General features: G+C 40.8%; 1 protein-coding gene across 1 annotated transcript in view; it reads right to left on the bottom strand.

Annotated features, from left to right (window-relative positions):
* LOC113235397 (exportin-5) overlaps positions 1-14204 on the bottom strand; it is a 21024-nt gene that overhangs the window by 1462 nt on the left and 5358 nt on the right. The window contains exons 6-16 of the mRNA XM_026471076.1: positions 13780-13923; positions 12550-12733; positions 11963-12126; positions 11616-11783; positions 9842-10059; positions 9007-9298; positions 8015-8243; positions 7038-7186; positions 6087-6248; positions 2993-3196; positions 2073-2246 (exon numbers count right to left, since the gene is read on the bottom strand). Coding sequence (XP_026326861.1) covers positions 2073-2246; positions 2993-3196; positions 6087-6248; positions 7038-7186; positions 8015-8243; positions 9007-9298; positions 9842-10059; positions 11616-11783; positions 11963-12126; positions 12550-12733; positions 13780-13923 — 2088 coding nt within the window. The remainder of the gene's footprint in view (positions 1-2072; positions 2247-2992; positions 3197-6086; positions 6249-7037; positions 7187-8014; positions 8244-9006; positions 9299-9841; positions 10060-11615; positions 11784-11962; positions 12127-12549; positions 12734-13779; positions 13924-14204) is intronic.

Genomic DNA, 14204 nt, shown 5'->3' with positions numbered 1-14204 from the left:
AGTATGTACCCAGCACTATTCGCCACAACTTTCTTGGGCGACATTTGTATAAGTACTGCCAAGTGTATCCGAGGCTAGACCTGCAAAATGATCCGAGACCTCGTCTCCGGGACATTTCACGTAGTTGTTGAGGGATATGTTGCTCTTGATGACTTGTTAGTCGCTACATTTGACCGATTGCATCGATGCACACACGCGACTGCATTTTTATAGTCGCTTATGTTGAATAGGTTATGTACGGAAAATCCGTATATGTTTATGCACAATATTTTGTTTTGTTAATTGTATATTTAAAAGTGAAATTAATAAATACATGAAATAAATAAATTAGTTCATTTATTTAAAAGGTTCATCGCGTTTGTATCGCGTTTGCATCGCTTCTTAAAGTCACGCGCGTAAAGGTAGACAATGTAGCGACTGCATCGCTACTGCTTCGCTGCAAAAAGCCGCCGTGTGTAACCGCTCTTAAATCCTAAGAAAAGTTTAATTTATCTAATTGTGATGGGAATTGAGGCAGTTAATCTACGTAAAGTATGAACGTTTTCTTAGTACGGACATCCCATTTCGTGATTCATGGGTATAAAATTTCTTATTTTATTTTCTAAACAGTCCAAATACAGGTTGTCTCATGTTTGTTTTTAAATAAGTACCTATAGAAACACATCTACAATACTATTTTTTTGAGACAATAATTTGTAGCAAATATTTAAAATAGGAAATAATAATTTGTTGTCATTGCACTCAAATTTCAATAAATAATACGCATATTCAAATATAATCAGTTCCGAGAAGTCCCGGGAATTGTAGAAGGGAATATTCACATTATTCTTTAGTTTAGCTAAATTAACTCCCTCCATTCCGATCACTGCTAATTAATTAAGATCAAATCGTATTGAATCATAGAATTATACGTAGTTATAGCCTTTGTGGCACTAGAAATAAATAGTATAAGTGACCCCTTGGGCTCATTCAGAGTGCAGGCGCGGGCGCGGCGGCAGGTGCGGGCGTACAGGTCTGCGAAAGGTACGGGCGGACCGAGCCAATAGATCTACCCGCGCAACCGCTTCCGCGCCCGCCTCGTGGCAGGCGCCAGCGCGCGCGACCACTGTGAACGCAACGAGCGTCTACTATGCATTTGATTTACACGCATCCGCGCCCGCCGCCACTTTGAATAAGGCCGTATAGTTACGCATTAATGTAAATATAATTCAAGAAGAAAGCTGACGTCTAACAGAGAAGGCGTTTAGTTGCTACCATGGACCAATAACTCCAGAGGACGGCTAATCGCGATACAAGGTAACGTGGTCGGATGTTTAATACCCATCGGTACACCAGGTGTCGCGACGAGTACCAAATAGCTATTTTTGTAACTAATTTGTTTTACACTGACTAGCTGCAATTTATCAAAGCTACTCTAATTTGTAGTGATAACAAACAAATCAAAATGGCGTTTATTGCACAGATTTTTATGGACAGCGCCGGCTATATTATTTTTTTTTTTATAATATCAAGTGAAAGGACGAACAAGTCGTGCACCTGATGGTAAGCTACACGCCTGTCCATAACAGTTGCAGTGTCACTCAGAGCTTTAAATCGCAAAGATCTGAGGGGCACTGCCACTGCGCCCGTCACCCTGAGACACAAGTTGTTAACTCTCATGAATGCCATGCAGAGGTAAAGGTTCGATTCCCGTGCTGGCAGAAATATTTGTGTGGCCTACATTTATCCTTTCCTGAATTGGGTGTAATTCGTGATTGTCTTTGTGTGTCCATGGCGTCCGCGACAAAGAGTTTCCCTAGCGCGGAGCTATGTTGAGTGTGTGCGTTTTTTTATTTCCCAAAATTCACAAAATAATTTTAGCTCTTGATCAATATTCGAATATTCCAAGGAAAAAAGTTACTTTTTTATTTTATAATAAAGAGGAATGAATTGATATCCACGACCGATTACATAATATAAACTACTTCCAGGGTATTGATCAGTGTCATCTAGATAACGGAATTTTGACCTTTTGCAGAGCTACGATCTGTAGCATGGAGATCAGCAGTCCTCGAGTTATTGGTGCTACTTACCCTCGAGGTGATCTTCTTAAAGAGATCTCTTTTACTTTTGTCGATCTTGGATGGCTTGGCAGGGGTGGCGGAGAGCTTCTCGTCGAGGCGATGCAGGTCGTGGGCGTCCACGTCCGGGATGGCGCGCAGCACGGACACGATGCCCGGGAACCGAGGCCTCAGCGCCTCGTATGTCTGGGACCACATTAAGTATTAGTAAACTACGATGTCCAGACACTTCTATCATTCACATAAAGGAGTTTTTCAAAATTAAAAAGATTTAAATATAGTAATGAGAGATTAAACAATGATCGGAATAGGGTGTTCCAAATGAGAAGATAAATGTATACATAAATAGATACAAGGAGTGACACAGTGGTTAAAACCAAACCAAAAACCAGATGTTTTTTAAAATTCCGAATTTTGTATCGTAAGATAAAACTACTCTCCTAGGAAGCTTAAGTTAAATTTTGAAGTAATTCTAAAAAATGCAGTAGATACCTAACCTTACACCAAACTAAACACTTTTTAATAAGGTACAAGCAATAGCTTGTTTTAACTAATGCGAATATTGTAGATGCTTTTATTACCCTACAATGCAGTAAAACTGGAAATTTGGAGTTCGAAAAAAGTAATTAATTAACATTTGGTGGTTTTATTCACGAGTATGTCGTATTACCTGCATTGTATTTAGAACTGTCTGTGAAAAGTACAAAGAGGAGACATATTTTAAAGTTTCACATTTAGATCATAAAATTCACCTATAAAATTGATTTCGATACTACTAGGCCAACTGTCAAAATGAGAACAACGATGTAACATTCGCAATCCATCGATAAAACTGTCGATAACAGCTACGTGACTGTTAAAAATTTTATGAAAACTGGCAACCCTGCAAATGTCATTATACTCCGCCTTGACACACGAGTGAGAAACGGTACCTGCACGGCCAAGGCGAGCAGCGCGGCCTGGTTGGCCTCGTGCTGGCCGTGCGTCCTCAGCGCCTGCAGCACGGCGGCCAAGGCGCCGCTGGCCTCGGCCGCGCCCACGCGCCCCGCCTCCAGCGCCGAGCGCAGCGCCGGCAGCGCCACGAGGCACGCGCGCAGCGACACCGTCGAGTCGTTCCACGTCAGCGCGCGCAGGATCTGCGGACGCCACGCGTCTTTTGTTGCATTGCCCAAGTCGGTAGCTCACGGTTTGCACGTACACTCACAGCCCCGCACGTTTCTCCTAGCACGGGAATCGAACCCGGGACCTCTGCGTGGCAGTTGATGGACGAGTCCGGAGTTTGACTCCCGGTTAAAAAGCTAGTAAAAAGTGTAAGGTTTAGAAGGGTAAGGGTGCTGGTGAAATTACAGGCACATGAAACTTGTCAACTTATCTGCCGGCCACTAACTAAAAACACGGCTAATTGACAAAATATTTTTTTGAGATATCTTTTCAATTTCAATTGTTTATTGCATATCACATTACAAATTTAAGATGGAACATTAATTGATGGTATATATGTGACGCCCTGCAAGGGCACAGCAACATCTGAGGGCTAAATTCATAAATCACACTATTTAATTATATTAAATTATTACATTACAATAGAATATCATAACATTAAATTATTATATCACATTATTACATTGCATTATTCTGAATTAGTAATGGAAAACATACTTTATACAATACATTAGACTGCCTCCGTGGCCGAACGGTTACCATGCCGGACTGCCACGCAGAAGTCCCAGGTTCGATTCCCGGGCCGGGAGAAATGTTTGTATGGCTTCCATTTATTTCTCTCGTGAGTTTGGGTGTAATTTGTGGTTGTCTATGTGTGTGTCCATGGCACCCGCGACACAGGATTTCCCTAGTGCGGGGCTATGTTGAGTGTGTGCGTTATTTATTTATTTATTAGTTTCAATAATTATTAATAAGAGATGTCGAAGTATTTTTATTTGTATTATTATTGTTATTTGTCATCATACGTGTCGTCAAAAAATTTAGGTAAGTCATAATAACATTTATTAACAAGAAATGCCTTTCGCTGACTTGACGCTGAAGGAATAATCATGGTGGACTACTTGGAAAAGGGGGCCACTATTACAGGCTCCTACTATGCAGAACAAATAAGAAGATTGCGGGAGGCTATTAAGGAGAAAAGGCGAGGCAAACTGCGGGCTGGCGTGCTGTTCCATCAAGACAACGCACCGGTTCACAAAGCTGCAATCGCCATGGCTGCCATTCAGGAAGCGGGCTTTGAACTTGTGGAACACCCCCCCTATTCACCAGATCTAGCCCCCAGTGACTTCTATCTCTTTCCACGACTCAAGGAACACCTCCGAGGCAAGAAATTTGACGATGATAGCGACGTGATGGCCGCGGTTGAGGACTTTTTTGAGAGTCAAGATAAAGATTTTTTTTCTAAGGGAATTTTAGGTTTTGAAAAGAAATGGACTAAATGTATAGACTTGCTAGGAGACTATGTTGAGAAATAAATTTATTTTTTTTATTATATTCATTGTGTTTATTATTGATTATCATTACTTTTGGATCACCCCTCGTATGTTACGCGATAACTCCGGTATTTGTGAACCGATTTTCACGATTCTTTTTTTGTTAGAAAGAGGATACCTCCATAGTGGTCCCATTTTGAAGAAAATCATCCACCTCTAAGGATGGCTGTTCACGCATGAAGATTCATTTTTATAAATGGCGCCTAAATTTTATTATAAGGAGTAATTATTTGAATGGTTGATTTTGCTATTCTCCAATTCAAGGCTTTTTTCTCTCTCAATATACTTTTGAGTAGTGAAAACCGATTTTTATTATCTCCTGTGTCAAGTTCCGTATAGTGGCGAACTAGGAGATGAATCCGGTTTTACGCACTTTCCGGTAACCGACTCCAATAAAACTTGGCAAATAGATGTAATTCCACGTACTTTGGAGGTCGCTTTTTTAAAGGTTACGGCTGCAGTGGCACTGCCCCTCCGGTCCTTGTGATTTAAAGCACTCAGTGGTCCAGGCACCAGGCCCACGGGTTGTTTGTCCCGTCACTTGGTATTATAAAAAAAAACTAAACTAACACAACGATCTCGCCTAGCTACTTAAAATAAGTCACCCTTCACCCCCGCACGTGCCCATTGTCACTACTTACAACGTATTTTCTTAGCTTAGCTTCGTTATCGGTGTGGTTTGCGCTGAAGTCGGTAGCTCAACGGCTTGCACTGTGGGCGATGGATGAGTCGGTTCGACTCCCGGTTAAAAGTTAGAAAATTTAATTTACCAAACAGATCATAGTATTTGGTAAACGAAATTTTCTAACTTTCTTATGGTCTGGATGTTCTGGGTGCCCCGAAGTGAATTCCGTTCTTACTTCTTACGGTACAGGAAATCCGCATAAAGAGGATTGATTGTCTAACACATTATTATTCGGATTAATTAGCCACTGGGGGCGTCTAATACTTAGGTAGAACCAATGTTTTATTTCGCGCAAGTGTGGTAAACTGTGGCACATACCCTCTCGTTGGAAGGTCGTGTGCGCACGTTGCTTTAACATGGCTTTATAGAGCAGTCGACCTATTGCAGCCTCTTATTTGTAAAGCTTTTGTCTAGCTAAGAATCTTTATTGATTTTTTTTTTTCAAAATTTATAAATTAAGGCTATTTATAGTATAATAAATAGACATTAATTAGAAATCTTCACGGCCTTTTCAGAGATCACAGCATTCCATTTGTCATCAACAAGCATCAATGCCACAGATATTGTTTATTTAAATCAAATTATTGAGAATAAAATAGTTTTATGCCTAGCTAAGAATCTTTACTGATTTTTTTTTCCAAAATTTATAGATTGTCTATTTATAGTATATAAAATAGACGTTAATTAGAAATCTTCACGGCCTTTTCAGAGATCACAGCATTCCATTTGTCATCAACAAGCATCAATGCCACAGATATTGTTTATTTAAATCAAACTGCCGGACTAATAAATTACAATGGTTCTAAAATAGTATATTATATTAACTGAATAGCAGAATGCACTAACGAGATGCAACGCCGCCGGCCCGGCAATCGGGTGTGCCAGAATTAAGGCCCCGAGCTCGGACACCTGCTCAGGCGCACGCTGTACGGTTGCCGTTGCCGGAGGGTCTTCTTCCATGTCTCCCACCGGAGTTTCTACTGTCAGTCCCCCTTCTACTAAAGTTATCTATAAAAAAAAACAAATTTCATGTATTAATTACGATTTATAATAATTAGTTGAAACTCCATTTTCCGTATCATGACCTTTAATAATTCATCCGATTTTACTTTCATACAATAATAAATAGATTTAAATAGATCGCTCTAAACGGTAATAACGGTGTGGGAGTCGACGGGGGTGGGATTCGTCGTGGAGGACGCTTGTACGTTTGAACTTATTCTATCAAATACAGATGTAAAACGTGTCAGACAGTGCAACAAAAACTTAAAAGTTTGTTTCAGGTAAAAAGTCATGGCACAACTTGTTGTTTATGATGTTAATAATATAGTCCTGCGAGGTTAGTATTTTAAAAATAAACCAGTAGTCTATACGATGCTGTAGTGGGCGTTAACAAGCGCGCATTATTGGATTAAAATATTACAGTAAAGATTGTTATCACCTCTTTGACGAGCGCGAAAGTGTGTCAGAAGTTAAATAAAACCATTTACTCTATTTGTATGTATATACATATATATGTACGTATATGTAGGTTTACGAGTTTATTATAATTGTTGTTGTGTACTTATAATGATATTCTTTGGCATCCCTTTTGCATTTCCCAAATTTTCATCCTAAGGTTGCCTGAAAGAAATTGCTACATATACAAGCTTATAGCTATAAGACCTCCTGTTATACTTAAGTTACTGTATTGTATTTTAACTGTAATTTTTATGTGAAGTAAAGAATATTTCATTCATTCATTAACTCTAATTTTATCACAGTACAGATTCTATTTATTTTGTAACGGAGTCGTACCTTGAGCACATCTAAATATTCCCTACTAAGGTTTCTGACAAGTATGTCTTCTAGAACCTCCTGCGACTCACTTCCACCCTCTTCTTCCAGTTTGCCGGATTCGTATAGTGACGTGATGTAGTCCCACCGCTGCGATAGATGTATTAACACTGGAAAATGTTAAGTATAATTTAATTTATGACATACAATAAGTATAAATTATTTTCAATTTAAATTAAATTGTATGTGTATTGTCGTTTTACACGTATTAAACAAAATTTCAATGCTATAGCTTTATAACCTTTATTTATTTATTCATAACCGCCGCAACAAAATCACTCTGGATTGAGAAGTGCAAGAGGGCACGTCCCATGATAGCTGTTTCTTCTTCGTATACCGTTGATTACGCCATTTTTCTTACATGTAATTAAACTCTCGTAAAAATGCTGCATATACTTTCTCTTTGAAACATGTTTTTTTACAGACAGTACTTTTTTTATGATGAGAAGTGATGGGACGAACAAGTCGGGCGCCTGGAGGTAAGCGACTTGCCTGTCCATAACAGTTGCAGAACTAACTTTAAATCGCAGAGATCTGACGGCCACTGCGACGGTCACCTTGAGATATAACTTGACAAGTCCCATGTGACTGTAATTTCACCACCACCCTTACCCTTCAAAACCGGAACGCAGTAATTGCCACACTACTGCTTGGCGGTAGAAATATATAAGGTGGCAGTACTTCCCTGAACGAGCTCTTTCATAAGGCGTTCTACTGCTACTAAATATGTATAGTATGTCAATTAATGGAGGCTGTAGACTGTTGAGTATCATTCTGTTACTAGTTGTACTGCCTAGTAGCGTAATTTCAAATGTATCGCCGTCCCTTAAATTATGAGAAAGCCGAATTTGTTAAGCTATTTTAGACAGTAGGTGAGCGAATTTATTGTATTGCTTTTTCTACTACTTACTACTACTACTACTACTAACGATACTAACTGAACGCGTGCATATGCTGCGCGATGGGCAAAGCAACTGTGTGGTAGTGCGCGGGCGGGCAATGCAGCAGCAGCGGTTTGAGCGCCGCGCGGACCACGGGCCGCAGCCAATGGTCGGGCAGGTGCTCCAGTCCATGGAGAAGTGATCCCGCCAGGAACCTGGCTAGACCTGCGGCCGCGTACAACTCGCGTCCTAGTGTAGTTGCAGCAGCGCCCACTAAATGGCACACCTGTAATGTAGATAAAGTCAAAAGTAAAATAGTTGTTACGGACATTCAGAAGAATTGTTGTGACAAGATGTGAGGCTACGATAAAAAAAAGAAATTGTCCGTCGGGTTATACATATTACTTTTAGACGTTACCAGATGGTAAAAAAAAAATTAGTAAATTCTATTTATTCATTTTGTATTAAAACATTTAATAGTCTATGCACACGTCATATTTTATAAGCGCCAACGACGCGCGTTTACAGCGCGCGGTAGTCGCGCGTATGTATCGCGCATTTTGATAAGTAGTTTTAATATTAGTTTTTAGTTAGTTTTTGTAAATGAAGCAACTACATGAAATTCTAAGTGTAAACTCCAGTGGAGTATATGAGCTTCTTGCTTGCAACATGATGTTTGCGCGCGTTTGAATCGATTCACTACAGCGCGTCTGCGGCGCGTATAAGCGCAGCTGATGCGCATTTACCGCGCCGTAAATGCGCGTCGGTGGCGCTTATTAAATGTGCCGTGTGCAAAGGCTCTTATTAAACTTGACCAACTTCTGCTGTTCCGATTTTTTCTTCTAATACAATTAAATGATCCTTACATGACACCGAGTCGTTCAGCACTAAAAAAAATTAATCAATTTTATTCACTTGTATGGACAACTCACGCTTGACCAATAAATTTACTATGCCCAATCTCCTATAGTTACGGATTTCCCCATACCGTCCCATCAAAAAAAGCACACAGTATATCTTGCAACGCGTGCAACGCGTCCAGAGCTCACATTGTCATGTAGCGTGTGCAGGAAGTTCTGCATCCTGTCCTGCGACGTGGTGGGCGCGGCGTCGGCGTCCCGCAGGCCCAGCAGGTTGCGGCGCTCGGCGGCCGGCGGCAGCAGCGCGCGCGCGTGCAGGGGGTGTCGCAGGGAGGCGTTCTCGGGCGCGTGCAGGTCGTGCAGCGCGCGCGCCAGCGCCAGCGCGGCGGGGAACAGCGGCAGCACGTGCCCGCCGCACGGGTTGCGCCAGATCGGGTTGCCCGACGGGGTCACGCCCGCGCTGAACCCGCCGCGGGACGCCCTGACGTTCAATACTCATTTATTTTCTCTTCACAAGCTAGCTGCCTCCGTGGCCGAACGGTTACCATGCCGCGACTGTCACTCTCAGGTCCCAGATTCGATTCGGGAGAAATATTCGTATGGCCGACAATTATTTCTCCCGTGAGTTTGCTGCGACACAGGGTTTCCCTAGTGCGGGGCTGTGCCGAGTGTGTGCGGCGTTATTATTATTATTAAGATGAATATGACGAGTTAGGCTGCTAACAGATTGACTGTATGTTTGCAGTTAATGCGTGAAGTCTTAATCAACTTCAGTCGGTTTCGACTGCATGGAGACTTCGACTTCAATCTCAAGCGTCTATGTGAAAGATAGTCCGAGAATCAAAAGTAGTAATTGAAATTCTTAAGAGGAGTCTATTATTTTTTTGTTTTGCGACATCCCGCTAATAGTAACAAAATAGTGGAATGTTGTCATTAAAAAATATACGAATATCAAAGTATTAAAAACATGATATTTAATCAAATAGGATATTGTAAGTACTCATGTGCAAGAGGGAAAACTCACTTGTCAGGGTCGGCGGGCACCTGCGTGCGTTTAACAACACCCAGAAGCAGCGTCAGGGCGTGGAGCAACGTCCTTCGGGCGCGGCCGGCGTCGTCGTCGGGTGCTTCCGTGTCGGGCGGCGTCGGTGCCGCGTCCAGCCCCACCAGCCGTGCCAGGCCGGCCGCCGTCGACACGTGGGGGCTCAGCGCTGCCCAGCGGTCGCTGCAGTCCCCTAGTACCTGGGCAACCATTTGTTTCAGTATATCCGTGTATTCACGTAAGACACATGACATTTTGCAAAGGATCACCTAGGGACTGGGGAAATCACCCGTTGAAAATGGCGGACCTCTATTGTATCATCCATTGAATGTCCACTTCCAGTCATCAATAGCTACGTTGATTGTACTAAATGGTTACTGAACCTGGCAGAGACAATTTAAAAGTTAAAATTGTTCTTAAACAGATAATAAAATTAAAATTCTTCAGTGATCCGGATTCTGTAATACACTTAACTGGTTCAGATACACTTGAATACTTAGTGTTATATTTACGCAATCTTTGACTATACTCCTAATATTTTTGTTTTCCACTATTATTTTTCTATTTAAAAATGAGTAATTTATAAATTGTAATTTTGTACTTTGTTCCTAACAGTACAGTGTTGAAAATCGCACATATAACATTTTGCGAATGTGGTGTTCAGCGAATATGGTGTTTTGAGAATGTAATATCTTGAGAATGTGGCATCTTGCGAAAATGTGATGTCTTGCGAATATCATGTTTTGCGAACATGATATTTTGCGAATATGATATTCAGCGACAGAGGCGACCATAGGTTCCCAAACTTTTTGGCTCTCCGTCCACTTAGGCAATAAATTTCATCGCCCATCACCACAAAAAAAAACACGTATTTTTTTAAATTAACTTAACACAAAAAATTGCAAGGAAAACAAATTATATTAATTATGTAGTGTAGTTTATATAGATAATTAAATGTTTTTTTTTAATGCGGTAGCACCCCCTGGACAGCATCAACGTTCCCCAAATGCTTCCGAGGCCCCTACCGTCCCCCTAGGACTCTTCCAAGCACACTGGGGAGCGGTAAGAACCACTTTGGGAAACTATGGCGTAGACAGTAATGCAATAAAGGACGATACTCGCCATGTGTATCCCTCACAAATCATAATGTGCTCTCGTAAGCCGTACAAAGGTCGACAAACAAAATAATAATATATGCTTTATTTACATATTATTATGTCGAACACAATTTTTTAGTATCAATTTATCAATTTAGTATCAACTTAGATCCCGGGAATCTAAGTTTCCGAAATTCTCGGGAATATCGCGACTTTTGAGAGCTAAGTCAAATAACCATTATTTGACTTTCTGACGAGCATTACATTAACAAATCTATTAAACCATCAGTAATTTTTTATTTTGTTTATTGATATTTAGATTGATACGGCAACACTGTAAATTGGAGCCTCGTACATTCTGAGGAAATTGAAGAAAACGGTAGTAATAAACTCGGTCAATAAATCAAACGCGTTTTGTTTTTGCGTGTTCACTATAAAAATGAAAACGTCGTTTCATAATTAATGTTTGGTTTTATAATTTGAGTTAATAATGCATTTGATTAAAATATCATGTTTTAACTGCCTAAATGCCTAGCCTATAAGTCTTTAAAGCCCCGTAAGACTCAAGTCTCTTTTTTCGGGATTTTCGAGGCTGCACCAAGCAAGAAAGTTTGTAAAGTTTAAAATTTTCTGTTCTGAATTTGCGTGATATCACGTACCTGTGCGACGAGCTGACTCTGTCGCTCGAAGCAGCAGAAGTGGTTGGAGACGAGCAGCAGCGCTTCCTGCAGCGTGACGGATTCGACGGCACTGAGGTCGGGTCGCGCCAGCGCAGTGCGGATCAGCTCGTGCAAGCGCCCGAACACGGGCAGCAGCAGCAGCGGGTACTGTGCCGTCAATTACACACTATTGATTTACCACTATTACAGTCCACTACTAAGCACAGATCTCCTGGGATCCAATTTGTGTTGGGCCTTGACATGTCAAAGCGCGGAGAAATGACGAAGTGAGGTTTGATCCTGTACTGTCAGGATTGGAGGTAATTATTATTTTTCAAATAAGCCACCTTGGAGCCGAGCTTGACGAGCAGCCCCGCAGCGTGGCGTCGCACGTTCTTAACCTGGCGCGCGCGGCGGTCGTGCGCTGGCGCACCTTCGTAGACCAGCGCCGCGAAGATCTTGTCCAACACGCGCGGCAGCAGATCTGCACCAGCCACACCTACGCCAGGGCCTGCAAAACAATTCAAATATTTTTGTTATGATGATTTATATTGTTATCATGAGTGTGAATATAAAGATCGAACACGCAGAAAAATTTTTCAACCCGGTCGGACTCGAACCCACGTCCATGCTGCACCGTAGCATTGCAGTAACCATTTGAGCCACGGGTCCAGTTACCGAGTCAGCGAAATTCTCCTATGTATTTTTTGTTATAGATCTTTGTACTGACTTGTCGCCATTAGTTAATTGCGGCTATTCAAACACTTTTGCTAAGCAGCAATGTTGTCATTTAGTCTTGTTCTACTACTGCCAGGATGTACCCGAATTATAATCCAGGTCATAAACTATCTATCCCATAGATTTCATCTCATGATCCAATTCCATGACATTAACAATGATAACTAATAACTAGTAAAACAATATTAATATGGACCCGCGAGCTGGCTGTACGCGCAGCTGAGGAACACGAAGAGCGCGGAGATGAGGGACAGCAGCAGTGAGAGTATGAGCGGCGACGGTGGCTGCACGGTTACACAACGCTGCAGCAGGTTCAGCCCTTCCAGCACGCTGGGCCGCGGCTCCGCCTGCAGCAGCCGCGATAGCACCACGTCCAGCACCTGCAACACAGTTTAAATAATTTTCTTTAAAAATATACTAATCATTAATGTTTAAATTATGTTAAAGTAATATATTTGTTATAAGACAATCGGGAAAAGGTGTTCCATATATATAGATACATGTATAGGTATACAAGGAGCGACAAAATCACCAAATATTACTGTTTTGATTGAATCACCGTTTCGAATTCAGTTCAGTAGTTTTGTCTTACGATGCAGTAAAACCATTTCCGGAATCCGGAATTCAGAAAAAGTAATTAAATAATATTATATTTGGTGGTTTTAACCACTCGGTGCCGCTCCTTGTAGCTTATATCTATACATGTATCTATATATCGCACATGACAACTAACATGGTATTATCTCCTATTTAGTTTCAAAGCGATAGTATTGTCCTGTCACTTTGAAATTAAATCATATATGAATGACACATCAATATAGTGAAATTTTCGAGATAAATTATTAATGTAACGCAATTTTGAGATAAAATATAATATAACGCAATTTTTTATATAATACTATGTTATTTGTCAAGTGCGATATGTGAAACACCTTTTTCCGATCATTGTTTATTACTGAAGAGTTACATTGCACCTTAAACGAATTTGTGACTTAGCCAAGAACAACCAGTTTATTTTTATTCCCCGTGTTAATGTCAATCACTGTTTTTCATTAAAAAAATCTATTCTTAACATTAATTACATTTTCAAACAGTACAAAATTTATATAAACTTTGTTACACAAAACTGACCATTATACAGAATGTGTCGATCGTATATGTTCCGACCATGATATTTTTTTCTGTAGTATTAAGTGCTTCAAAACAACACTGTACACTAGTATAAGCAAAAAATTGCGTCCTTATTTTGATAAATGTCTTCCCTTTTATATTATAAACCTATTATAGTCCTAATGTCAATGTACAATTATAATTGGATATCAGATTATAATGTAACATATGTAGTAGTTCTAAGTATTATTTGTAGTCTTATCTGTTGTTGTACCATATAAAAAAATATATGATTGATTTCTCAAAGTAAAACTACCTGCGAGAGTGCCTCCCACTCGACGTGCAGTGGATGGTGTTGGTCGAGATGCGGTGGGCAGGTGTCAACTTTATCGAGAGCAGCGCGCGTCCACTGCTCCACATAAGCCCACGTCACCAGCGGCGCCGCACTCATGCAGTGTCTGAAAAGCAGCAAATATCAGCTTCATTGCGTCTTACACGTGGTCACGATTACCAGTGCATTACTGGTGAGTGCTCTCCAAGAAAGCGTTTAGGTTCATCATACTGGACTAACGGGAGATGAAATGGTCAACAAATAAAAGGTTTTTCTAATTGCCGCATACCATTAATCAATGATAGTTAAAGAACGATGGCGAAAGCTGCCCCAATAACAACGAAGAGCCGTTTATGAATTTTGCTAATATAATTTTGCGTTTTAGTTTATGCCTAGTTATCAATATATTT

The sequence above is a fragment of the Hyposmocoma kahamanoa genome, unplaced genomic scaffold, assembly GCF_003589595.1.
Source record: "Hyposmocoma kahamanoa isolate Upper Pololo Valley unplaced genomic scaffold, ASM358959v1 87, whole genome shotgun sequence".
NCBI classification, from domain to species: domain Eukaryota; kingdom Metazoa; phylum Arthropoda; class Insecta; order Lepidoptera; family Cosmopterigidae; genus Hyposmocoma; species Hyposmocoma kahamanoa.
This window is presented reverse-complemented; position numbering and strand designations above follow the sequence as displayed.